This window comes from Rhinolophus sinicus, linkage group LG01 (assembly GCF_036562045.2).
Source record: "Rhinolophus sinicus isolate RSC01 linkage group LG01, ASM3656204v1, whole genome shotgun sequence".
NCBI classification, from domain to species: domain Eukaryota; kingdom Metazoa; phylum Chordata; class Mammalia; order Chiroptera; family Rhinolophidae; genus Rhinolophus; species Rhinolophus sinicus.
In genome coordinates this window covers 44,593,410-44,619,021 of record NC_133751.1, presented here as the reverse complement: position 1 = coordinate 44,619,021, position 25,612 = coordinate 44,593,410, and the positions used below count along the sequence as shown (strand labels likewise).

Genomic DNA, 25,612 nt, shown 5'->3' with positions numbered 1-25,612 from the left:
TATATATGTGTGTGTACATGTGTATACATGTATGTGCTTATATGTATACACATACACTCCTACACAGTGTTCTCAAATTATACCAAAGGGGGAAAACAGGAGCACAAAATATATCCTTTATGTTTTCCGTGTCCTAAGGTCTCTAATCTACTGAAAATTCTGTCAAAGATGGCAATGAATAAAAGGATTGAGAAGCAGAGATATCTGCTCTACACAAATTATATTGAAAATATGTTTATCAAAGTTCTCTCTTATAAAGAAGATTACAGAACATTGTATTAAGGCCAAATTGTAAGAAAGCAATGATGTAGGACAGCAGTGATTCCCAAATGTAGGAGAGATGTAATTGTTGAACCACAAAGAAAGAGTTTTCCATGGTGAAATAAATTTTTAAAACCTATCCTCTATATTCTTCCCTTAGCAATTCACAATGTGCATTAACATAGTGAAGACTCAAAAATCCTGTAATAAAGACTCTTACAGTACAGACACTACGAAACTCTTTCTACAGAACACCTTTCAGCATAGACTCTAACGTTCCCTGGAATGCAGTCTAAGAATGTGCCGCTCAATAAGAAGTGTATGTATGTATGTAACAGCATCTACAATAGCATGTTAGATTGAAAATATGTAATTCCATTTTTGTGAAAAATAAAGTGAGCCAGGCATCAGTAAAGAATAGCAGAAGGAAATATGCCAAATACTAAGAGTGGTTACAGATGGGTGATGAAACCATAGATGACTCTCATTGCTAATCCACAGTTTCTAAATATCTCTTTACTTTTATAAGAAGAAAATAATCAAAGCTATTCCTTTTAAAAATCCAGGAAAGGTAAATTAACCCCAGATAATTCTATTTTCTCCTGTTGAGTGCAGGTAATTGCTGATAAGACAGCAAGCTTAGATCTAATAGGAAATCAATGCCCAAACCACTAACACTAGGAAATGGCTGAGTGCCACGGTCAGAGACAAACTCCTCTGGCATGGTCAGTTCCAACCACCCATCACCTCCCCTGGGGTAAGAGCCTGCGGCCAGCTCTCTGCAGGATCAGGAGCAGCCAGCAAACCTCTCAGATTCCAGGAAAGGTCGAGTGGCATGAAAAGCACACTTGTCCTAGCCCTGGTTCTGGTCCCAGCTCTTGGGTCTCTGAACGTTCCTGGGTCTCAGTTTTATCCTCTGTAAAAGGTCACCTGTCCTGCCCTTCTTTCTACAATAAGGAAATGAGAATCTGGACGTGGTAATAGTAACATTACATACAACTGAAAGAATTCATGGCATAATGAATGCAATGTGATTCGTGGCAAACATTCGAAAGTATTAACAGCCACTTTATTATTACAATGAGATTATTCACAGAGCCATTGTTTTTCCCAAGATCCTCACTGACCCTAACAGCTTCTTCTAGCAATCAACAAATCAGAATTGATCCAAGAAAGGAAATGTGGAGGTCTAAGCCACGTGATCAATCATTTGCAGTGTAAAATCCTTGAACTTCTGAATTAACAAATAGTTCATCTCCAGAAAGGCTTGATAGAGAAAAATATTCAGAGTATTTAGTATTAAACACTCCCTCTTCCTCCTAGTTAATATCTGAATATTCTCTACAAATAGTTTCTTTTTTAATGTTCTTTTTAGAAAACCAAAGTACATCAACTCCCACAGGATTAAGGAACTAAAAGCCTACAAAATTAACACAAACCCAATGACACTAATAACCTTGAGAGTATTAATCAAGACTACCACCTCCTGTCAGTTGTGTGTCTTCATTATGTGTCCAGGGTCAAGAGTATAAAATCTAACTGGCCACGGAGCCATCACTACTGAAAGAGGCCTGCTATCGTGGCCAGAGGGAAGAAACGGCATTGTTAGCCCCCATTCACTCAATAGGAAACTCAAGCTCAGAGAAGTTAAGTAAATTATTCTAGGTTGTACAGTCATAAGTGGCAGAGCCAAACTTCCAACCCAGGGCTGGTTGGCTCTCATGCTTATGGTCCTTCTCCTGAGCTACAGGGCCACTTCATCACTATGCCACTGGTTTACACGTGCTGCTAACTCAACTTACAGACAAAGAATCATTTCCACTGTGGCAAAGCTGGATATGCGCACGTACAGAAAAGAACTCCCCCCCAGGTAAATGTGTTAGGCCAAAAACAATTGTAGGACACTGGGGAAATTTTCAAAAGATACATACGGTCTATCAGCTGGTTCATCAGGCGATCTGAAAAATCAAGGGAAATGGCAGAAAACAAGATCAAACCATGGCAAAACGTTTCAGAGGAAGAAAAAGAATCAAGGCAGGGCATGTCCTCACTCTGTAAGCCTTGGGGACCCCACAGTGTTGCCAACCTCTCAATCTCCCCCACACAGACCCCCCCCAGCCTGCAAGACACGGTCGTTACAGTGAGGAGAGAAGATACCAGGCTTCAGGCATTTAGAGCAGATAAACCCTGATGCTCTGACTATCATCGCAATGAACGAAATCATTTTTATCCCTGTATTTCTAAGAACTCTGTAGTGTCACAAACCAAAGATTCTATTCTGAACCTCAGAGAAAGCAGGAGCAGGGCTAATAAACCATCTTGGATTTCTCTGATGCTCATACTGATCTCTTCTTCCTCAAACCACCTGTACTACATAACCCAGAATGCCCCACGTACAGGTCTCTTCTGTACCCCCCATACTGTGTGCTTTTACATCTGACTCAGCATTAGAGAATCAGGTAACAAAGATACCTCTCTTGAATCCTATCTTGCCCCTCCTGGATTCACCTTACCCTTCTGTGCACTCAAACTGAGTCACCAATAATATTCACCGCTCAGCTGATGGCATACCTGTGGTAGAGGAGCCCAGAGTGCTCCATCACTATTAGTTATTTCACCTAATTAACTCCTTAGGAAGGTGAACAGCAAGCAGGTACGCAAGCCAAGTCAGAATGAAACTGATGTCACCAGAATAATTGCGCTAATAATGAAACCAAGATTTTTCGACACTGCCCTTACAAACACAAATGTGAGGCAACTACCTTATGTTTATGTCCTTTTCCCTTAAAAATTTAAGTATTCTAAACAATGACCAATTTAGCATTCACAGAGTGAAAGAAAAACAAACTACTCCCTTGCTGAGGAGCAGCGATGAAGGTGAAGAGGTGAGATGTGGGCAAGATTTTTAAAACCAACATTCTCTGTTGAATGGCCACTTCTGGTTGTCTAAAGGTGCTCCTGAGAGTGGCACAGCCCCCCTGCACTACGGGCCTACTGAAAATGTACTCCTTCTCCTCCCTCCAGGCCCATTGGGGAGAAGTAGAGAGAGGGAAGGAGGCAATCTCAAAGGCAACACAACCTGAAAACTTTCTGAAAACTGGCTGCCATTATCGCCATTGACTTCCACAAGCCTGTGTCAACTACTTGTGTTGGGTCTGTGCCTCTTCCCATGTCTATTTTAAGCTTACGGTTGCAGCCAGGCCTCACTGCTGTGTGACTATGGTGGGTTATAACCCAGGAAGACAGCCAAGAGACCACAGAGTGGTGGGAGAAAAGGGACTATTCCCGCAGAGAAGAGTGGTGGGGAGTGGAAGAGATCATCCTCCTGAAAGAAGACGATACCTTTTGAGTCATCAGGAATGACTATGGGAGGGCTGATGTCCGGAAGTTCCTCCTCTCCCGGCTGTAACCCCCTGGCTCGGAGATGGTTAATATCCAGCAGATCTGGCATATCAACAGAAACATCTGCAAAATGAGAGAGATCACACATTCACTAGATTCTCCCAAACCCCACAATCACCTCCTGAAACCAGCATCACTAACTCTACATGTATGTGTCTAGGCAGACCTAAGGGAGGCTTTTCAGGTCCCTGGAGTAATCACAGAACCGGGAGACTCAGCAAGACTGATCTGGAGAACCGGGGAAAGTACAGAGGGTGGAAGGGTTTTCACAGTGAACAAGAACAGATGGGACAAGCCAGAGGTCGCAAAGGGGCAGCCCACAGATCATTTGCAGCCCAGACACTCTCCGTTTGTTGGTTTTAAAATGTTAGCAACAAATTCCAATTTTTAAATCAGATTTAATTTAGAAATCCAGATTTCCAGCTTATTTTGAAAAACAGAAAGCTATGGTGTAGTCTCATACGTGTGCCCTCAGTGACAGTCTGTCACAGACCTATTCCTATTGCACCCATGAACCTGGGCACCATATTTCTGCTATTTTGATTCTCAGGGTAGAAGAACGTTCCAATCCCTGTCTTTATCCAAAGTGGAATACCCAAGATAGATAGCTACATGTTTCTTACACCCAGCCCACCTCTTTAATTCATGTTATCCCCTGTCCTCCTTAGGCATTTGAGTTTGCAACCTCTAGTTTGTGCCTTTTCTCACCTCATGATGAGTAATGCAATTTAACTAAAGTAATAAATGAAGAATGAAGTTTTAAAGAAATTACTCAAATCTCAAATGTCTTAGCCTTGGGGGTACATTTTTTTTTCTCAGCTCAGTTGTTACTGTTACTGTATTGACATACTCAAATACAAATTTATCAGTCTAATATCCTATTGATATTTAGTACTGCGTATATTCAGACATAGTAATAATAATAAATGGGTTCAAATGTTGGTGTAGGGTATGTCTCTAGGGCTAGCAAACAGAACCTGAAAATACTGTCCCCAAAATCAGTTATGATGCCAGGTACATAAACCCTAGTTTAAAACAACAACCCAAAGAAAAAGCTTAGGTAAAAAAAATTTAAACCTCAGGGAACAGCAAAAACAAACATATGACCCACAAAATCAATACAATTATTCCTCAACAGAAAAATCCAGGTTCACTAAAGAAAGCTTTGGGACGCCTTTAAATTCAGGAAGTCTATGAAATTTCATCTGAATTTCTGTTCTTTTTCAGGAATTCCAAGGACAAAGGAAAATAAGAAAACTATTTCCAAAGCAATTCAAAGCCTTTGGAAGCAGGCAGTTTTCTCCCAGGTGCTGCTCAGGTTCATGCTGAGTGACAAGGACCCTGCCCTCTGCCCTCCTCCCTGCCCACAAAATTATTCCACCAAGAAGAGTAAAGATCTGGCACAGAATCAGTCACAGCCTAGAATCACGTCACATGGCAAACGAGTGCTGTAACCATTAGAGCCGGAAGCTTCTGGGAAATCACTCCAGCCGATTTTTCATTTTTTTTCTTATCCCCTTCAGATGAGCAGATGAGTGCTTTATGAACCAGTGTTTTTTAAGTGCTCAAAAACGTAAAAACTTTGAAAGACTGGCACACAGTCTGAGGTACTTGCTTGAGAAACCACAGAGGGTAAAACTGTACGTTCTTCCACACCACTAAGGACAGCCTAGTAACACCCTTGCTATTAGATCATGATGGTGGCAAAAGTGTTCTTCTGCACTGTCTGGAAAACAAACCTCTGATAATGGTCAAGGCCCTTTAAAAGTAGCAAGAAGAAAGCGCAACTAAGCCAAAGTCACATCCCTTTTTTGACTGTGTGATGCAGCTGACTATGCTCACTTTGTTATTGATAAGATCTACACGATTTAAGAGAATGTCATCAGCCACACCTGCCTGCTTCAGAAGCGGAGGAGAGATGCTACGAGGGGAGTGTATGCTCCACGACTGCACTGCCACCTCACGTGTGGGCTTTGGGCCAGCAGCGCCCGGCACCACCGGGGAGCTTGTTAGACATAAGGACTCCCGAGCCCACCCCAGACCTGCGGAGCAAGCACCTGCCTTTTACCTAGATCCCAAGTAACCTGTATGCGCATTAATGTTTGGGAAACATTGTTTATTTGATAATGTGGGGGTCTTGTCTTCACTCTTAGAATCCACTCCTTCCAAACCCTATTATTAGAGGGGTGGTTTACCATGTGGCGATTTTATCGTTGGTGCTTCCCATATACCTCTGATTCGAAAGAGAAAGGTGGGAATAACGGAAAAAGAATGAAATGGAACTTGCTGGCAGCCAGCTGCACGGGCTCCTTCACATGCCATGTTTTCTAAACGGCTAATTTGATGTTTTCAGCAAAAGCATGCAAAAGATACCTACCAAATTTTTTGGGAACCCAGTCGAGACCAAAAGTGAACTTCTTGATCTGCACTACCAAGTATTCAGGGAATGAGGCAAATCGCGAGGTTCTGGGAAACACAAGGGGATTATATCAATGAAACAAGGCGGTAAGAATTATGAATATAGTTCATGAAGCATCACAGGCTCTGTCTGAGGCATGCCTGGCAGCTCCAATGCTGGACGACAGAGGAGGGTCACGCAGACATCAGCAGACACACACTCCCCCCTCCTGCTCATTCATCCTGGCCTTTCCATAAGAAAAACATGTTTAATGTCGGAGAACGCTGTCCCTTGAGAATGATTTTGGGCCCATTGCCAAATCGTCACTTTTACTTTGCTGTGGCATTTTATAGGTCAGAAAAGTACTTTTCAACCATTAACATTTGTTGTTTTTCCTAAAACCCTTGCTGGCATTTAGTGTATATATATATACTAATATATATATATATGTGTGTGTGTATATATATACTAATATATATGTGTGTATATATATATGTGTGTATATATATATATATATTTGTAGGTGTGTAATGGCATCCATGCATTTTGTGTTTGTTTTTGTATGTGGGGTTTGAAAAAGCTCTCCAAGCAATCCTAACATCTCCGCTCCCACTATCTTACGGCACAGAGGTGGCATAAAGAGCGTTTTTATGGAACTTTGGTTGAGGTTGACTATTTGAAATGCCAGGGCTGCACTAAAATACTACTTACCTAAACACCTGGTCACATGGATCTTAGAGGTACATATATTATAGGTATCTAAAATATCTACGTCTGGGCCGGCCCAGTGGCTCAGGCGGTTAGAGCTCCATGCTCCTAACTCTGAAGGCTGCCGGTTCGATTCCCACATGGGCCAGTGGGCTCTCAACCACAAGGTTGCCAGTTCAATTCCTCGAGTCCCGCAAGGGATGGTGGGCTCTGTCCCCTGCAACTATGATTGAACACGGCACCTTGAACTGAGCTGCCGCTGAGCTCCTGAATGGCTCAGTTGGTTGTAGTGCATCCTCTCAACCACAAGGTTGCCGGTTTGACTCCCGCAAGGGATGGTGGGCTGTGCCCCCTGCAACTATCAACGGCAACTGGACCTGGAGCTGAGCTGTGCCCTCCACAACTAAGACTGAAAGGACAACAACTTGACTTGGAAAAAAGTCCTAGAAGTACACACTGTTCCCCAATAAAGTCCTGTTCCCCTTCCCCAATAAAATCTTTAAAAATAAATAAATAAAATAAAATATCTACGTTTGTGCTTTAAATTTAAAATACATATGGTCAATGTCTTGGGCTTCCCTTCAAACTTTCAAAAAGGTGAATTGCCTGGACTTGAGTCTGACAATTTTATGCACAAACTATTCAACTTGTACAAATTCATGCCCAGGTTCCAGTTCATTCTCTCCACATTTACCATCTTGGTTATAACACCCATTTCTAGCTGAGTGTCAATGTGGATGTGGTGGGTATACGTAAAAAAGAAAACTAGCTGTAGACAGGTACTACAGATACCTTTTAATAGAAAAGATTCTAGAGCCCCTCCCCACAAAGTCCACTTTCCAAATCTCAGTCACTGCCTTCTACTACTTGGAATGCATCCTCCCAGAACCCAGAAACCAAATGCACTGCTGCCCCCTAGTGCAGAAGAGATGTCACAGTACAGGGATAGAGCACTGTTCCAAGGGTTAAAAGACAGGAATTGGGCTCTTGGAGATGCACTTAATTTCACTCCAAATCTGGGTAAATCACGGACCCTCCCTGAGGTTCCATTTTCACATCTACAGAATGGATTTATTAATAATACCTGCCATCCAGGGCTGTGCAATGTTTATGAAATGATGTGGAACTACTCGGCACACTAGAATGTACACCTAAGGAATTAGCGTGATTACGTGGCCACAAAAGAGCTGGACCGCATGAGGCCCTGGGCACTGACTCGGTCCTTCACTGATCTGTATTTTGCCCCTGGCAAGTCGCTTACCCCTCCGCACCTCAAATTCTCCATCATGATAATGGCAGAAGGATACAGGCAATAATATAAGGGGGCTCAGCAAAAAACAGGAGCTTACCTTTCCTAAAGAACTGATCTACTATGATCCTGGCTCCCTCTCCAGAAGTTATATATGATCTCTAATTAAGTTTTCTTATCTTCTGAGAACCAGCAATAAACATCATTCTTACTTAAATATAACCAAGTCCTCAATTTCACCAAACCCAGCAAACTCAACCTGATATTTTCAACTTAGTAAAAATGTCTCTTCTCTGACCTCTTCCTCTTACCACATTAAGCTTAAAATCTGGAAAATACATAACAGTGAAATCAACGAAAGGTCATCAGTAAATTAATGATTTCCAAAATGTGGTTCAGGGGCCCTGAGACGCTTGCAGTTGCTCTGGGTTCAGCATCTGGGTGAGGTATCAGCTGGCAGGTAATACCATGGGGTGGGGGGCAGTGGAGGGAACTCAAGGCTGGGCAGGGTGGGAGGAGGGGGGATAATTTCACGCTTCCTTACAGCTAACTACCAATTCAAGAGTGCCAGAAAGCAGTCACATTTAATATCTACTGTTAAGAATTAGAGAAAACAAAGACCCACCTCGGGGAGTCTAGATAGTGATGCCTACAACTAAATATTTGCAGCATTGAAGAGAAAATCAGGCCAGCAAGCATCATTCCTCCATTACAGGTGGAAGAAGGACACTGGGTGGTAACTTCTCCCCAGGACAGAACATAAGTGGAGAAGTGGACATGGGAGAAGAACCCAGATCTCCTGACTACTAGCCCACAAAACAAAACACAAAACAAAAATTATTCCCTCCCTAGCACATAATATAGATTATAAGCCTGTTTTATTGGACACAAGTGGGGTCTAAGACACCTGTGGTTGTGTGAATCATAATACCATCTTACCACCCATGAACACGCATGCGCAAATGCATACACTACTCTGCCAGCCCTCCCCTACCTCAGTTCCTGCCTCTCAAGGCCCCCTCCTCACCCCACTTCCACTACCCAAGCACACATACATGCACACGTCCATACGCACATACACACACACTTACTTCACGCCCGCGGACTTTGCCTGTAGGGCACTGCTCCAGAAATCATCAACGTTTTCTGGTTCAGAAAAGGCCTGAAGACAGGCACTAAATGGTATCTTAGCACGAACCAACTCGGGAAGGGGTCTTCTGTTTGCTTCTGCTTCCCTTCTCGTTAATTCATAGGCAATCAGTTCATCTGCGTAAAAGACCAAATGAGAGACTTTGCAATCGCTCTTATCTTCTTGAAATGAGAAACACCGCCTCTGGACAATCTTCCCCAAAGGCTTGTGGGCTGGGTGGGACAGCGTGGCTTACTTGCTGCCCTTCACCACTCCAGAGAAGGCTACAGAAAAGCTGTTCTTAGGTGTCTTGGATGGCACTGATAGGCTGCATCAAGCCATTCATATTTCTTTTGCCTCTTCCCCTTTGAGACTGATGGGAGGGAACTGTGAACTCTGGCCCAGGTGAGAAGTTCAGACCACATGTGTGACGTAACTGATGCATAAACCTGGTTTCTCATTTGTCCAGAGAAAGGCTGGTTTACCCAAATGCCACCCTCCAATCAGAGTCTTCATACCAGAGAATTTCATACTGAAAGACACCCGAGGGCTCACCTCTTCCTGGGCCCTTCGTGATGATTAGAGGCCAGGGATGGGGTAGGTCGAGGAGCAGGAAGTCTAAGGACTGCAGTTAACCACCGGCACACGGTGCGTAACACTGACGTTGCCGAGGCAACTCTGTGCTGAGGTTACCCACACCTTAGATTTCAGAGCAACCCACCTAGAAGGCCTTCCTACACTAGCTCTGGTCAAATGATTAAACACCAAGGGGAAAAGAAGTGAGTGCACTGTGAACTTCCCAAGAGTCAACAGATCTGCTCCTGGAAACTACCCGTAAGTCAAGATTTTATATAGATTTTTGAGTGGGTCTCTCTGGGAACTCCTTTTGTGTTTAAAAAAAAACAACAAAAAACTCCTGATTCAGTTTTTAGGCACGCGTATTCACTTCTGTGTTTCCTTAGACTGTGCTTTTAAAATCCACGCCCCAGTCCACCATCAGTGTCTGATGTACTTACATCTAGGACGCTAGCGTTCGGTGTTCCCAGAGATCAGTATCCAGAGACTAAGCTATCAATCACCTTTCTGAACAAAATAATCCCCACTCATAAATTATACACAGCGAGTTAAACAGGATCATAAAACTGAGCGGAACACATGAGCCAGTATCCCTAAGGCTGGCAAGAGAAAGCAATTAAGCCTAATTCTAAGAAGAAAACAAACGACAGACCCTCACCCTTATTTCTACCTTGTATGAAGGGTATTTAAAAACGGGTCAAAAGCAGCATGAGCTTATAGAAAATGGAAATCATTTCACTTTAAATGCATGATAATCACCACTTTCCAATTAGCATAATCAAGTAACTGCCCCCGCAAAAAAGAGGAAAAAGGGTACCCAGGGAACTGCTGGACTTTACAGAAATGACCAGTTCATGGGAGAGAAGCAACCTAGCAGATATTTTTACTTCTTCTGCTTCTAAAATGTTAATTCTAAGTAATATCATTTATCTGTTGTGTTTGGGAAGAACCAGCTTAGACTGACTGCAGGAAACTTCCACTCAGACCCCAACCTGGCGGCAGTATCTCGGCCTTCGTCCTGCTTCCAAAGTCCAGAGACCCCTCTATGGGCCTCGGCCTATAAATAGCCCCGTCACACTTCATCTCCTACAAGAGGCATTGGAAATACTCAGATGCCAAAGTTGGATTTTGTTAAGTGACCTCTACTTGAATGTCTCACATCAAAAAATGCAGTTCTGATCATTTCCCTCAGACTTTATAGCACAACTTATGAGTGATAATATTAAAGAATTTTCCACATGTGCAATTACAAACATTTTCCCCCAAATTAAGCTGACTCCAAGCCAACCAGTTGGTCAAATTTATAGGCAGTTAAATAGGTTCCATCCATAACCCAGCCGCAAAAATCTGTGATGCATTTGATTGTTCTCAAAAGAAAGTCACATGGGGACTGAAGAAAAGATGAAAAGAGACATGCAAACCATATGCCATCTGGGCTGGGTCTACTCCGGATAGAACTGTGCTGTGACTAAACCGTGTGATCTCTGCCTCAACGGTTTTCACAGATGAAGAAGCACACGGCAAATGTCCTACTTTGGAGCCTTTACCTTTGTTGGTTGCTGCCTCCATGGCGACAGGTAACTGCATCAGGTAATCCACCCTCTCCATGTAGCGGACTTTTCGGGTCTGACAGCACTGAATGCGTTCTTCCACCAAAAACCGAAAAACATCACTTGGGTTTTCTGAGCCAATGCGGTTCCTCTGAAGGTTGGAACACATCAGGTTCGTGAATTTATGAATATTAACCCATAAATAAAAATTAGCATAAAATCAAACATAACTCTGATGTAAAGACCTGGTGTTATAAAATAGTCCCTCTGGGCATGCTATTTCACCCGAGTACTTTAAAAGCAAAACAACGGTATTTATCTCAACTCCAAAAATGGGGGATGGGTTCAATAAATTATGATTCACTGTGTGAATTAATATTATGCAGCCATTAAAAATCATGGGAGAGGGACTGACCTAGATGGAATTAGAAGAAAGGGGATGAGGGAGTGAAACCAAAGAGAAAGGACTGCCCTGGAAAAATTAAACCAATGGATGACGTGATTATATTAATGTATTCATATAAATTATTCATAAATAAAATAGAAGTCATGTTGCATTCAAATATGCAATGACATGGCAAAATGTTCACAGCAGGTGAAGTGGAAAACATTGCTTAGAAACACAATGTAGGAAATTAATAAATGCATCTGGAAAATAAAGGGTGGGTCAGACACCAAAATGTTAACACTGGTTGTTTGTAGGGGCTGCTATTACGCGTGATTTTTATTTACACCTTTCTGCTTTTCTGTATTTTCCACAAAGAACACATTTGTAATCAGGAAAAAAAGCAGTTTTTTTTAAGAGGAGGAAAAAGGCTTTAATCATGAATTCTCAGTGGCTTTTAAAAACCACAGCATTGAATGTGATTCAACTCTGCTGTGAGCAGTGTGACCACCTCTGAGTGGTGGCAGGAGGACACCAAATACCACATGGGACTCTCAAGAAGCTTTGTCACCAAAAGAAAGAAAAGAAAAAGTACAGTAACTGACAAATACACCTATAACACTTACAAATTAAGAGGACGACAGGGCGACCCATGAGCGCCCAGAAAATAGGACATGAGGCGTGATGACGACCGGTGGGCAGAGCAGAAAAGCCTCAAAGAAGCCAAATCTGACAGAGTTTGACAGTGAGAGGTTTAGGTGAGGGGGTGGGGCATTCTGGCCACGCCAGAGTGGGCTGCCCCTAGGGGCTGGGCACACTGCTTACAACCCTTCTGAGCAATTTTGAAGACTGACTCACCTCTACTAGATTCACCAAGTGTAAGAAAAACTCCTGGGCATCCTGCTGTCTATTGGAGGAGAATTCCGGATGACTCTTGCTTACAAAGGCCTTAAACATGCGTGGAGAGATCCCATTCTGTTGAGGCTAAAATATAAAAATAAAATCAACTTACAATACTTTCATACCCATGAATAGCACTGGGTGGCAAGCAGAGTGGGGATTACTATAAGCCCTGATCTCCAGATGAGAGAATGGAGGCCCACAGAAGGTAAATAAGAATAACGCTGGCATACACTAGATGTTTAGTATGTACCAGGCCCTGCACTCTGAGCCTGATGTGAGAATAGGACGGGACTCTTCCTGTTGACTCAAAACTAAAAATCCACTTTCTCAAGAGAAACACTAGGTCCATCTCCCCAGGACTTGCTACATAGTGGCCAAACTGGTCCATTACAACCCACTTCAGATCAGGCTAGAGATGCATTAGGGAGAGGACGTCCTGTGAAAAAAGTTAAAGGAGAGGTGAGCTCTACAGCACCTCCCTTCCCTCCCCAGAGGGAATAGGAGAGAACCCCAGTAGAGATTGGGGTACTTATAAGAAAACGCTATGGCACTGCCTGCCCCAGGCCACCACTGCAGGCTGCTCATGAGCCTGCCCTGGGCTCTTGTGGAGCAGAGCACAGCAGTTCCCAGGAGTGTACCCCTCACCTGGAGACATGGAAGGACGCCGGTGTAGTGGCCAGGAAGGCAGAGTGGGAAGAGTGGGTGGGACATCTTTGGCAGGACAAGGCCCTATGAACTTTCCCCAGGGGCTAAAAGGATAGCTCAGAAGGCTCCTTCAGAAAGGGCACCACGTAAGATGATGGGAGGTCAGCCAGCCACGGAGTCTCGGGACAGTAGCCAGGGTGGGGGGCTACCGGGTCACCTGGATAGGGCATCAGAAAGGGTCTTTGTGGAGGTCCCTGAGGAAACAAGGCGGGGGCATCTCTAAAAACACCACTAATGTGCCCCCACAAAAAGGCCAGCCATGACAGAAGACACATAGTAGCCAAGAGGGAGCCAAACACACTAGCTCAGTGGGAGGCTCTGCGGCCTTTCTAATCTCTCCCATCCCTTGATGTTGACTCTGGAGGGGCCTGAGGGGGTGGAAGAAGGCAGAGAGGTGGAGTAAGGACAAAAAAATACCAGAGGATGCTAATGCTGACCATCATGTACCACTGCTGGTTTCCAAGGCTCCTGAGCTTGGTAAGGGGAGAAGCTTTAAACTGGCTTCCTCAAGCTGGTAACATGCAGGAAATCACAGGAAATCTGGGCCATCGGCCTGAGACGCTGTAAAGCGGCAGAGTAGGAAGAGTCCACAGGGCCTCTGAAGACGGGGTGGGCTCATGGCAATGCTGTTTCCTGAGTCCCCTCCAAGTTCAGTTCACCTAATAATGGTGCTACATGTCACCTCATTTAATACAATAACCCTATGAAGAAGGTGCCACCGTTGTCGCCATTTTATAGCTAGGGAAACTGAGACTGGCAGAGAGGTTCCAGATAGGTCTTACGAGACCGGATTATCATGCAGCTAACAAAGAGCAGAGCCAGAATGAACTCCAGGTTCTGATTCAGGCCCAGGTTCTCTGCAGCAAAAACAGAGTGGCAGCTGTAGCACACAGTAGGTCTCAGTGAGACAAACTTCACCTTGACACGCAAAAGAAGTTAACTCATATGCTATCTGCAAATGTGTGGCGGCTGTTCCACCGGCTTCTTCACAAACCTCAGCATGCTCAGCTTCCAGGCCATGTTCCCTTCCTCTGAAGTCCAGACAACTCGCTATCTAACTGGGCCATCACTGGGCACAGAGCAAAATGCCCCTGCTTCCCTTCACTTTCAGCCTGCTTCTGGCCTATCTCCTCAGCCTGACTGCAGTCTGGCCAGCGAAGGCCATGTCTCCAGGTCAATACCTAAGGTCTGGAGACAATGACGGGTGTGTACAATCACGCAGTCAGATGCAATAGGCGATAGGAAAACTCCCACAGCCATCTCCCTGCAGCCAAGGGGTGGCTCTACATATAAAATCTCTCCAACGCACATGTTCTAAGCAATGTTTCTAATAAAACTCAGGTGAATTTTCCTGTCTTGCTGAAAATATATCTGATCTAGTCATCCAGTATTAACTGACCCCAGACACTGCAGAGCACGACTGGGGAGTCTGCCCCCCGAGCTGACAGATAATGGGGGAGATGAGTGACGATGCAGAGACCTACAGCAGATGTGAAAGAACACTGCAGAGGATCTGAAACAGTGCTAGCAGCTCTTACAGGACAAGTAAGTCCCCAGAGTGGCAGCATTTGGGCATCTGAGGACCTGGAACCTGTACCTTAATGACCAGCTAACACACACACACTTGGCTTCAGATGTGCTTCCAGGGCTAGGTAAAGACCAATTTATACCTGATAATTAATTTTACTACCTGTATACGAACCTCCTGCAAACTGTAAAATTATAACTTTCTTCACTCACAATGCTGATGTATCTCTACATAGTATCAGCCAACACAAGCATGCAAAAGCAATCCTTATCTTGGTGCATCGCGGCTAACATGCATTCATTCACTCAACAGAAATTTACTGAGTGCTATAAAATGTCAGACATTATTCTGGGTACTGGGATGAACACTTACTAGGTCCAAGCACAGTTCTGAGCACTTTATATGTGAATCTTACTTAACTCACCCAATCTTATGAGGTGATTAGTATTATTTTCTCCACTTGACAAATGAGGAAACAGGCAAAGAGATGGTAAATAAGTGGCCCAGGATCACACAGCTAGAAAAGTCAGTCCCTCCCTCCCCTCCCCTCCCTTCCCCTTTCTCTCTCTCTCCTCTCCTAATACTGCCTCTTGCACACATGTGCCTAGTTCTCATCTCTGATGACGCTGAATCCATCTTACCAGTTGCTCAAAAAACAGAAAGTATGTCTTGAACTCTGGGTACGCGCTCTTCAAACCCACACACCTCTGGGGCCAACCCCACAGGCCAGTCCAGCAATTACTTCCCCACTCTCAGCAGTGTAGGGGTACCAGTTGGAATGAATCTTTTGCATCGTGCGCTCCTGTTTGGGCACTCACGTCAGCACGCACTCACTGCCTGCTCCTGGTCCTGTTACTTCTTACAAGCTATGCTTCGAGCTTAAAGTGTCTACCAGTCTCCCACCAAAACAGCTGCTTTGAAAAGTTCAGCAAGTCAGTAAATTCTGAAAGGCTGCCTGTGTCACTGAGGGGTCATAGAACTGGGAAGAGAAGTTTCAAGAGAGACCCTGGTGAAAAGCCCAGAAACCCCCAGACTCTCAGAATGAACTGTGGCCTAGCCTCATTCATTCCCCTCCCCTGTTTCTTTTTCTGTGCCCATTCATTTCTTTTCCCTGTACTGACCTTCCTTAATTCTTCATTCAACAGTCAAGCTATAGCTTGAGGATTGTCATCGAGAAGTTATTTGAAAAAAAAGCTTCCTAACCAGAGAGATGGTACCTCTCTGTCTTCACATTATATTGCAGACCAGTTCCTGGCTTTCACAGCTGGGTTTGAGCATTTTAGTTCAAACTCAGCTGCCGCACACCTACTGCCTTGACCATCCGTTGTCCCCATCTGCCCACAACCATGCCCCACACCAGTGCTATCTGATTTCAGAAGGGAGGTCTCACAAATTCCCATGTTCAACTATTACTGTGTCCACTTCATATCTTGTATATTAGAAAGTCAGTCTGTACAACAGTTGAGCCTGAATCTAATCAAATTTCCAGATCTGATTTCCAGTGTATAAGAAACACAAACTAAACAATACCTCACGGAAGCAATCTTTAGAGCAATCCTGGGCAAAAGATCACCCAAGTGTCCCCTCTGGGCCAATCACCACACAAGATGAAAGGGAGACACCAGTGGCCCAAGACCCAGGCCTGCCTTCCAGCACCCTCTCTCTGTGAGCTGGCCTGCCACACTTCTGACACACTCTCTCTGTGAACTGGCCTGCCACACTTCTGACACACTCTCTATGAGCTGGCCTGCCACACTCCTCACACACTCTCTCTGTGAGCTGGCCCTCACACGCCTAAAGCAAGGGCTGGTCCTGGCAACTAACTGTGTAAGAGGGAGCCCCAGATAGCCTCCAAAATAGCAACTGCCTAAGGAACCTGTTGTATTTATAGGATACTGTACTTACTTTCTCCATCAGCAATTGCAAAACTGATGAGCTAAAATTATAGACAGGACTACGGTGTTGAAAATCTTTCCCAAATGCTTACATAGAACTTTCTGTTGAACACTGCACACAGATGACAGCCCGACTAATCACTCATATTGCCCCGAGCCTAATGTTCTAATTAATAAATAAGCAGCAAGACTGAGGCTTTGTACCACAGTAGAGCAACACTTGTCCAGATATTTACATTTGCTGAGACCACAGGAATGAGAAAAAGACCCATCTCAGCTTGTCCCCAATACACAGGAGTATACTGTCTATTGATTTAAACTTTTAAACTTACACTTTGGACCAGCTGTTCCTAACCCAGGTTCAAACCTCAAATCTCCTAAACTAAAGGAACAGAGGGCATTCCCTAAGCTATTTTTCATATTTGAAACGGTCAGTTAGAAAGGTTACATTTGCCCAACCTAGGAAAATGGAGGTTAATGAAAACAAAGTTCTTCGTTTGGGGCTTAAATTACATTACCTCCAAGTAGAACACTGGTTACCTCATGCTGATAAAAAACTGAGACCAGCAACTATATATCAAGGATTATTTAGATGGGAAATCGAATGAATTGTCACTTAAGAAACATAGTTTGTTCAGAATACAGAATTGTTTAAAACATGTTATCTTCAGAAGGATAAATAAATTATACGATAGTCAGCATTAAAATGTGTGAAAGCACTGTCTCAGAATGCATAAAAATCAGGAATATGTTTTTTGAAGAAGAAAAAGTATCCTTTTATAGTGAGGAGGTCTTATCTACCTACTACAGACACAACTTAATTTTAAAAATCAATTCAAAAATGTATGTTGAAATGGGAGTGCCCCAAACACTGCAAACCTTTTTATAGATGAAAATGTGTATTAAGCATGCATAGATAAAAACTAGCTTTCCCCTTGGTCTATAGCAGGCCCACTTAACACCAGGAAGTATGTATTCTAGAAATGACCCAAGATACGAGTGTAAGACAGAGGTGAGTAACCCAAGTTACTGAGCTACATGGTACTTCTGCAAACTCGAAGCCCCCCTTTGCCATCCACCCACCACCACCAAGTACTGCAACAACTGTTAGGGAAGCAGGATAGAGTAGTGGTCAAACACACAGACTTAGGGGCCAGGCTGCCTGGTGGAAAGCCCATCTTTCCCACTCACCAGCTTTTAACTTTAGGCAAGGTTTCTGAGCATCTGTTTCTGCATCAGTGAACACAAAGGAAGACCTGGGCTTTCATCAGTACTATATAATGTTAGTATTTGCATCATGGTGGTGGTGGCCCTGTAAAAAGGAATTCCCGCCACATGGCTCTGACCCGTCTCACATGCTCACTCCCCTCCATCACGCATTCCTCTCTTAATCTATCCTTTTCCCTGATTTGGCATACCTTCTTTCCCCTTTTGAGGCATTCTAGTCTCGTGTATAAGTCACAAACGCCCAAGGCCTGGGACAAGATCAACAGGCTCCTGATACCTGAGAGAAGAAAGATTCTCACAAATTGGTTTCTCTGAAACCAACTGCAGGTGACCATCCTGATGCCCCATAAAGTAAATCCCTCCCCTGTCAAGGGGAATGGAGATTTTACTATATGAGTTAATTGTCTATTCAAGTCACAGCTTGAAACTGATACCTTTGGGACCACCAAGAAAATTATTTGGTCAATTCAAGCTCATTTTGAATGTTAAAGGGACCATGGCATCTCAGAGCAGGGAAAGGATTTAATGAATCATCTAGATCAAGGGTCATACATCCAAACACCCAGCCTAGTAGCCAGGTGAGGAATTGCAAAAGGACTGGAGCCAGCTGGGGATTGTGTGTCCTGTGAACAGAGGGCTGCTCCTCAGCTCCAACCAACTGCTTTCGGGCCTGGAATTGCCAGAGGTGCTGAGTTTTTAAAAGAAGTAGGAAATGCAGATATTTATCTGTGGACCAAGTAAAACTTGCCTGCAGGACAGATATAGCCCAAATGTTGCCAGGTTACATAGCTTGAGCCAGACAGAGCAGCGGTTCGCACCTGCAAGCTTCAGACCCCTGCAGATCACAGAGCTACTGCACTAACCGGGCACTAAATCCCAAGGCAGGGGGAGAGCAAGGGCCCCAAGCCGTTATTGTTCATAGACTGCCTTGCTCACATAAGAACTACTTTTTTTCTTAATGTAAAAGAAAAACCAAATCTTACTTCGCAACATTGCTAACTTGATGAGTTTTCATTTCACATTTCCTCAAATGAAGAGATTCCAAAAGCACAACAGTCATGTAATATACAGATTTTTTTTTTTTATAATGGAGGGGGTACCTTCACTCTTGCAATATTCACAAGCACCACCTAGACCAATTCTGCCATTTGATGGCTGACATGAAAAAGTTACATGGAAACCAGGCTCCTCAGTCCCAAGCCGGTCTCCTTCGCCACCAAGGAGAATGGACTCTGCCTGAAAAGTGGCCCACAAAGAGACAGCTTGGATTAAAAACCCAGGACAAATGTGATCAAACATAAAATTTTAAACCAAGTTTTTTTAAGTTTTTTTTCACATTACCTCTTCAAAGTTTCACAGGAACCCAGAGGTAGAAGAAGCCTGGATAACCCCATATCCCTGCCCTACACCCAAACTATCTCCCCCACTGCATCCCAGATGAGGGTTTTCCTGGCTCCGGTGGGTAAGGAAACTCATTATCTTGCAAGGCCGGATAACAATGCAACTGGGGAGCTTGTCTTCCTGCCCCCACAACACTCCGGTCTCCTGGCCTGGCCACTCAGAATGCCCGCACACGTCTTCACCCTCCTCACAACCTTCTTCCTTCTCCCCACCCCCAAACACTGCCTCTGTATGTGCCCTTCATAAACTCCCTTAGCCTGTTTGCTCCATTTCCCCAACTAACTGGCTACATTGCAAAAAAAAAAAAAAAAGAGTTGATTTCCTTTTGATTCTTGCTCAGTCTGCAGGCATTAGGTATGGATGCCTGACTCAAGATGGGAGCACAGACGTCAAACACTCGAGAAACAGAATGGGAAGAAGTTGCCCACTGAGTCACGACCGGATCCTGTGGAGGCAGAGCAGGTGTGGGGACGTGGGCCGTGCACTCCATTCTGGACATCTGAAGCGCAAGGAGCCAGGGCGGCCAGATACAGCTGCGCGCTGCACTGCGGGAGGCCACCACCACCACTCAAACAGACCAGGTGTGAGTAGCGCCCTCTAGAGTTGCGTAACAGAGCAGCTCACGCAGGCGTCAGTGGCCTATCCATCACGCACACGGAAAAGCACATCTATTAGGAGATGAAGCACATCATTCAATTACTCTATCAATTAACAGTGACTAAATGGCCAAATGCATTTCTCAGACTTGAGTGTGCTTACAAATGCCCTGGCAGCTTACCAAAAATGAGGACAGAAATTCCGAATCCTCGGCTTTAGTTGGGGATGGAGGGGGCTATGAATGTGGGTGTCGTCTTTCTAACAACCAGCCTCTTGAGAAACCCTAACCAACAAAGATGAGGCTTAAGAGAAGAAAGATACTATAAGGGCCAAGACTGTTACTGAGGGGAAAATCTTTATATTTTTATACAGTTTATTTCTTCCATCTCAGCTCTATTTTATGAAGAATATCGTTTCTGAAGACCATTAACGATGGCAATCACATAAAATCCATGCAGCAACTGCCACTAGAAACCCCACCCCGGGTTGCTCCTTCCCGCATGTTTTAAGAGCATGCAGACACCCTACACTCAGAAATGAAACAGCTATTCTGACAGCTTGCTAAATTTATGGTCACCATTTGCCAAATCATAGGAAATCCACATTCTAGCTGGTAAAGGTCCCTCCTCCCTACATACCAACGTGGCAATCACTCGGATACATACCTTATGTTCCTCCTTCATCACCTGCTCGATGAGTTCAGATTTCACTGGAGGTTTTGAATACTGGCCTGAGAGAAGCCCGTGTCCTAACTTAGTCCTGGACAAGGAGGGAGAAGCAAAAACAAAAAGGTCATTGTTGTTTCCGCTTGCAGGTATTAAAATTATCTATGAATTTCAGTAAGTACAGCTACCTTTTAGGTGAACCACTTCATCTCAATTACTCACAAATAACTAATTTACTTGATTCTCCTTGATACTGATTCCTTTTTTCAACTTTTCCTCAGTACTTTATAATTTTATTAATTTTTTTCTTCTTATAAAAGTAACACATGCTCATTTTAGAAGACTTTTAAAAATACAGAAAACAAAGAAGAAAAAAGAATTGCCTTTAATTCTGCAGCCCAGAGGGAACCGCTATGAACACTTTATTGGAGACTTTTCTAAAAAACTACAGTTGGGCACTTACATCTGTGTGTTGAAATCTTGTGTTGGGTCTAAAGGAGAGTAGTCAAATATTCTTGGAAGATTTCCTACATACCTAGAAAATGAGAAGTGACAGTCAAAACACAGGAACTGAGAAAAAACAGAACCAAAATAAGCCATCATCCTAGCTAAGACCTTCTGTCAAAATTAAATCAACCACCTGAAGGAAAGTTTTTCCTGAGCTCCTACCTTGATAGCCGTATTCTTAGACCTCCCTAAAGTGTTTATGCTTCTATCAGTGGGTCTCAATCCTGGGTGTGAGTTAGAATCCCTTAAAAGACTTTCTTAAAAAAAAAAAAAGGCACAAAAGCCAGAGCCACCCCCAGATGTTCTGATTTCACTGCCTGAGGCTGAGGCCTGGGATTCGGAATCTTTTGCAAGTCCCAAGTGACCCTAACATGTAGCTAGAGTCAAGAACCGTTGGCTTATACTATCTGGAAAACAAATGGTAAGGTTAGGACTTGCTCTCTAGTCGTGCCAAATGAATAATGATGACAACAGCAGTGACAACTACTGTTTCTTGAGGATTTCCTACATTACCTGGTTGAGTCTTCATTGTAACCATATGAGCAAGTGATGTGTTTTGTTACCCCATTTGAGAGATGAGAAATCAGGGTGCAGATTCATTAGGTAGCTTCCAAAGTCACCCAGGGAGGGAGTGACGAAGCCCAGAGTGGACCCAGGCAGCGTGGCTCCAAAGCTGTGCTCTGAACCTCGCCCGCCGCCGTCGCTGTACCTGCCCCATCCATGGTCCCTTGAGCAGTCCACAACCCCTCCTTCTGACCAGGTTATCCTGACAGCAATGCTAACTTTAGCCAGCTACCTCTAATCTCAATGTATAATCATTCCTTTCATTTCTCAAATTCATTTCCTATTTCACACCCTCTGCTTTGTGTTGCTCATCTTCCCCCTTTCAGGCTTTGACTCTGAGCCTGGAAGCTCTAGGAAGAAGAACCCAGAAGCAGGTCCCTTTCTCTGGCCCTCCATGTGCCCTTCTCTGCCTGCTTCTCTGACCCCATTCCCACCTCTCTCCCCCAGACTAACGCCACAGCCACCAGCCTTTCTCGCTGTCTCAGGGCACACCAAGCTTCCTCCTGCTTCAAGGCCAGGCCATTTCCTGACTCTTTCCTGGAATGCTCTCTCCACAGATCCTTGCTCCTTCTCAGGTCTGATTAAAAGTCACCTTCCCCCCTTCCTGAGTCCCTATCATCTGACCCTGGCTGAGTGTCTTCTTGGCATGCATCACTGTTTACAATTATATAATTTATTTATGTTCTACTTTATTATGTCTCTCTAGAGTTTACATATTAGACTATCATCTCCATGAAGGCAGAGACTTCATCTATCTAAATCATTGCATCTCTAGCACCAGAACAGAATCTGACATGCAAAAGACACTTAATAAATATATGTTGCATGAATACATTCATAATGTGTAATCACATAACCCATTTTCATAATTGACCACCTATAACCCAATAGAAAAAAACCTTACTACAATAAAGCCTTAGTAGAGAACCATGACATACTAGTAGTTAGTTAGCAATGACCTCTAACTAGAAACCTCAACTACTGGCACCTGCTGTCTACAAGCTCAGAATTTGCAGCCTAGATTATGTACCTATACCAAAATTAACGGAGCACACTTCTCTGGGACAGTCCCATCCAAACGATTTTTGGATGTGTCACTAGAGGAACAATTCCATCTAGAAATTTTCCACAAACCAAGAATCAAATAATAGATAAACCAAGTTTTGAAACCGAACTATTCAGAGCCAGAGGCTACACTGACAAAGTCTAATATACAACGTGATTAACTCATCAACTCTCTTACGATCCAGTCTTTATCATATCTCAAAACCTGACAAGACAAAAAAAAACAAAAAACAAAAAAAAACCCTTACTGAGAAGATGAACATTAACAAAAAGGCTTATTTTTTAAGGCAAGATTGGTGGAGAAGAATAAAGTTAAATGAGGTAAATCTTTGATGTCCGAAAAGTCTACTTTGCTAGTAATTTATATTCCTTTTCTAATCAATGAGGAATTTCACCCATTACAACAAAATCGAACTAAAATGCAGAAATAATGCTAGGTAATTTTTAAAATACATATTATACCTTCAGTTTGTAACCTAGTCGTTCTCAAAGGAAAAAAAACAACAACGTGTATTTGCTATCTGAGACTCCATCTTAGTTGTCATTCAATTCGCACACCAGTTTATTTAGATTTGGTCCTCATCGGAATTATTTTGAAATGTAAACTGGATCCAAGTGGCAGACAGGGTATCAAGGAGTATCAGGCTGAAGTTCCCACATTACACTGAGGTCGTGCATAAGTCATTTAATCTCTCCGTGAGTCACTCTTTCTACTTACAAAACGGAGGCACTGCTCCTGGACCAAACCCCACTGAGTTAGTCTCACTGGGGAAAAGGAGCTTGAACAGCAAGTATTTCAATTCATGGATATTTGGTAAAAGAACGAAAAGACAAGGGATGAGTATAAATAATAAGTTGCTCATGTTCTAATATCTACAGTAAATGTTCAGAACATAGAATATAAAATATTAGATAATATAAAATTTTAAAACCCTTGAAACATGACTGGCATGAGAGATTAGAATCTTAAATCCAAAACAGACATGAATTACATTTTTTCATTGAAGAAAAAATTCAGAAAGGTAATTGTACATCAAACTTTGGAGTATAGAAAGAATTTTCAAAAATTATAGAATGTAAAGCACTAAAAGTGTTATTGGGCTGGGAAACAACAGAACACGTTTCTTCCATGCTAGTTTAAAAGAAATAATAATTACACAACACCTACCACAAGGACATTCCTTCAATAGTAAAAAAAAAAAATCTTGGAGCATGAGACATAAGATGAAGCTACTTTGATAATACAAGTATGAGCTATAGGTAAGAATTAATAAAAATAATATGATGCGTGCGTGATGTGTCCTTTGAAAAGGTTTTCCCATCTCAGAACTTCAAGTTTGCTCTTCCTTCTGTCCAACACCCTCTGTCCCCACACCTCCCACACATCAGTCAAATCTGTGCCCCTGTGTGTGTTCTGTCCTCAAAGATGTCCTCCTGACCACGTTCCCTTTTCCTTCATGGACCTTACTATGTTTATCACCAAGCAGTTGTTCTTACGATTACTAACTTAATGTCTGTTTCCCCAAGTGTGGCCAGGTATCATGTCCCTTTGTTTAACATGGAACCCCCCACCCCCAGCCCACTGCTGAACAGAGCAGAACCCATTCCTTACTGACTGGATGAAAAATGAAAACCAGTCATGGAAAACAGACCATAAATTTCCAAAGCCAGAAAATAGTAGGAGGTAAGTCTTCAAATACCAAGAGAGAAAAAGAAAAGAATATCTGACGTACTTTTTATTAACCACTATTAAAGCCATTAGCATTTGTAATGCAGGGTCTCTGGTCCCGCTCCCAGCATAAGAACGCAGGACATGGTGAGTCCAAAAAGGAACAATAACGGAGCCATGGATGGGGGGTTCATACCACTATATTCTCGATGGCGGCTGGTTGATACACAAAAGCAAACATCTGCCAGTACACCAACGAGGGATCTTCCTACACCCCAGTCTCACTGGCGGCCGGGCGAGACACAGGAAGTAGGATCCACATGATCTGCAATCTGCCATCCGTGCTTGCTAACTCCACTAGCTAACTGCAATCCACACTTGCTAGCTCAGCCACGGCAGTTATATCAGTGGCCAGTGGCTAACTGGTTACAGCTAATGGCCATCTACTACCTGCACCAGCACCTTTCCATGGGAGGCCAAGAGCCTGGAAACTGCTCTCTGGGACTCTGTCCCCACAGCATTTCAACTCCATTGGGTAAAATATTGCCCTGTATATTCCTAGTGTGCTGTCTGCCTGTCTGTCTGTCTTAGCATACGTGTCCTCTTCCACACTTGAACCAAGGTAGAAACCTAACCACTCTGGAAAACACAAGAGACTCTTTTCTAAACATAGGCAGTAGCTGCCCACAAGTACACCCGCCGCAGGTCCGGGTCTCTGTGTCTCACTATCCTAGCACAGCCAAGGAAGAAAATGGCCACAGATGCAGCTACTATGGCCCTCGGTGTGGAAGGAGGGAGATGGCCTTGTATGTGCCCAGTGAGGAAGTGCCCTCAATCACTGCCTCACAAATTATCTGCAGCTTTTTTGTTTATTTCAACTCATACAAATGATACATTTAAAAAATAGAACAAAAATAAATTATTAGAAAACTAAAACTAAAATTTATAAAACTTGGCAATGTCCAATTACCACAAAAATTTCTAAACGCTCTGTGGGGACAGAGCCAGGAGAGCAGTTTCCAGGCTCTTGATGTCACATGGAAAGGTGCTGGCTCGGGTAGTAGATGGCCATCAGCTGTGACTAGTTGGCCATTAGCTGTAACCAGTTAGCCACTGGCCACTGATATAACTGCCGTGGCTAAGCTAGCAGGCGGCGTATTACGGCCAGCAAGTATGGTTAGCAAGCGGATTATATTGCAGATCGTGTTGATCCTACTTCTTGTGTCTC

The 25,612-nt window shown here is 43.5% G+C and overlaps 1 protein-coding gene across 2 annotated transcripts in view; it reads right to left on the bottom strand.

The window, feature by feature from the left end:
* The window catches only part of USP13 (ubiquitin specific peptidase 13), a 101,424-nt gene that overhangs the window by 19,828 nt on the left and 55,984 nt on the right, over positions 1–25,612 (bottom strand). For both annotated transcript variants that reach the window (XM_019751835.2, XM_074328294.1), the window contains 8 exons: positions 21,043–21,114; positions 20,580–20,673; positions 12,517–12,642; positions 11,271–11,424; positions 9,110–9,284; positions 6,041–6,129; positions 3,604–3,726; positions 2,193–2,219 (listed from right to left, as the gene is read on the bottom strand). In XM_019751835.2, coding sequence (XP_019607394.2) covers positions 2,193–2,219; positions 3,604–3,726; positions 6,041–6,129; positions 9,110–9,284; positions 11,271–11,424; positions 12,517–12,642; positions 20,580–20,673; positions 21,043–21,114 — 860 coding nt within the window. The remainder of the gene's footprint in view (positions 1–2,192; positions 2,220–3,603; positions 3,727–6,040; positions 6,130–9,109; positions 9,285–11,270; positions 11,425–12,516; positions 12,643–20,579; positions 20,674–21,042; positions 21,115–25,612) is intronic.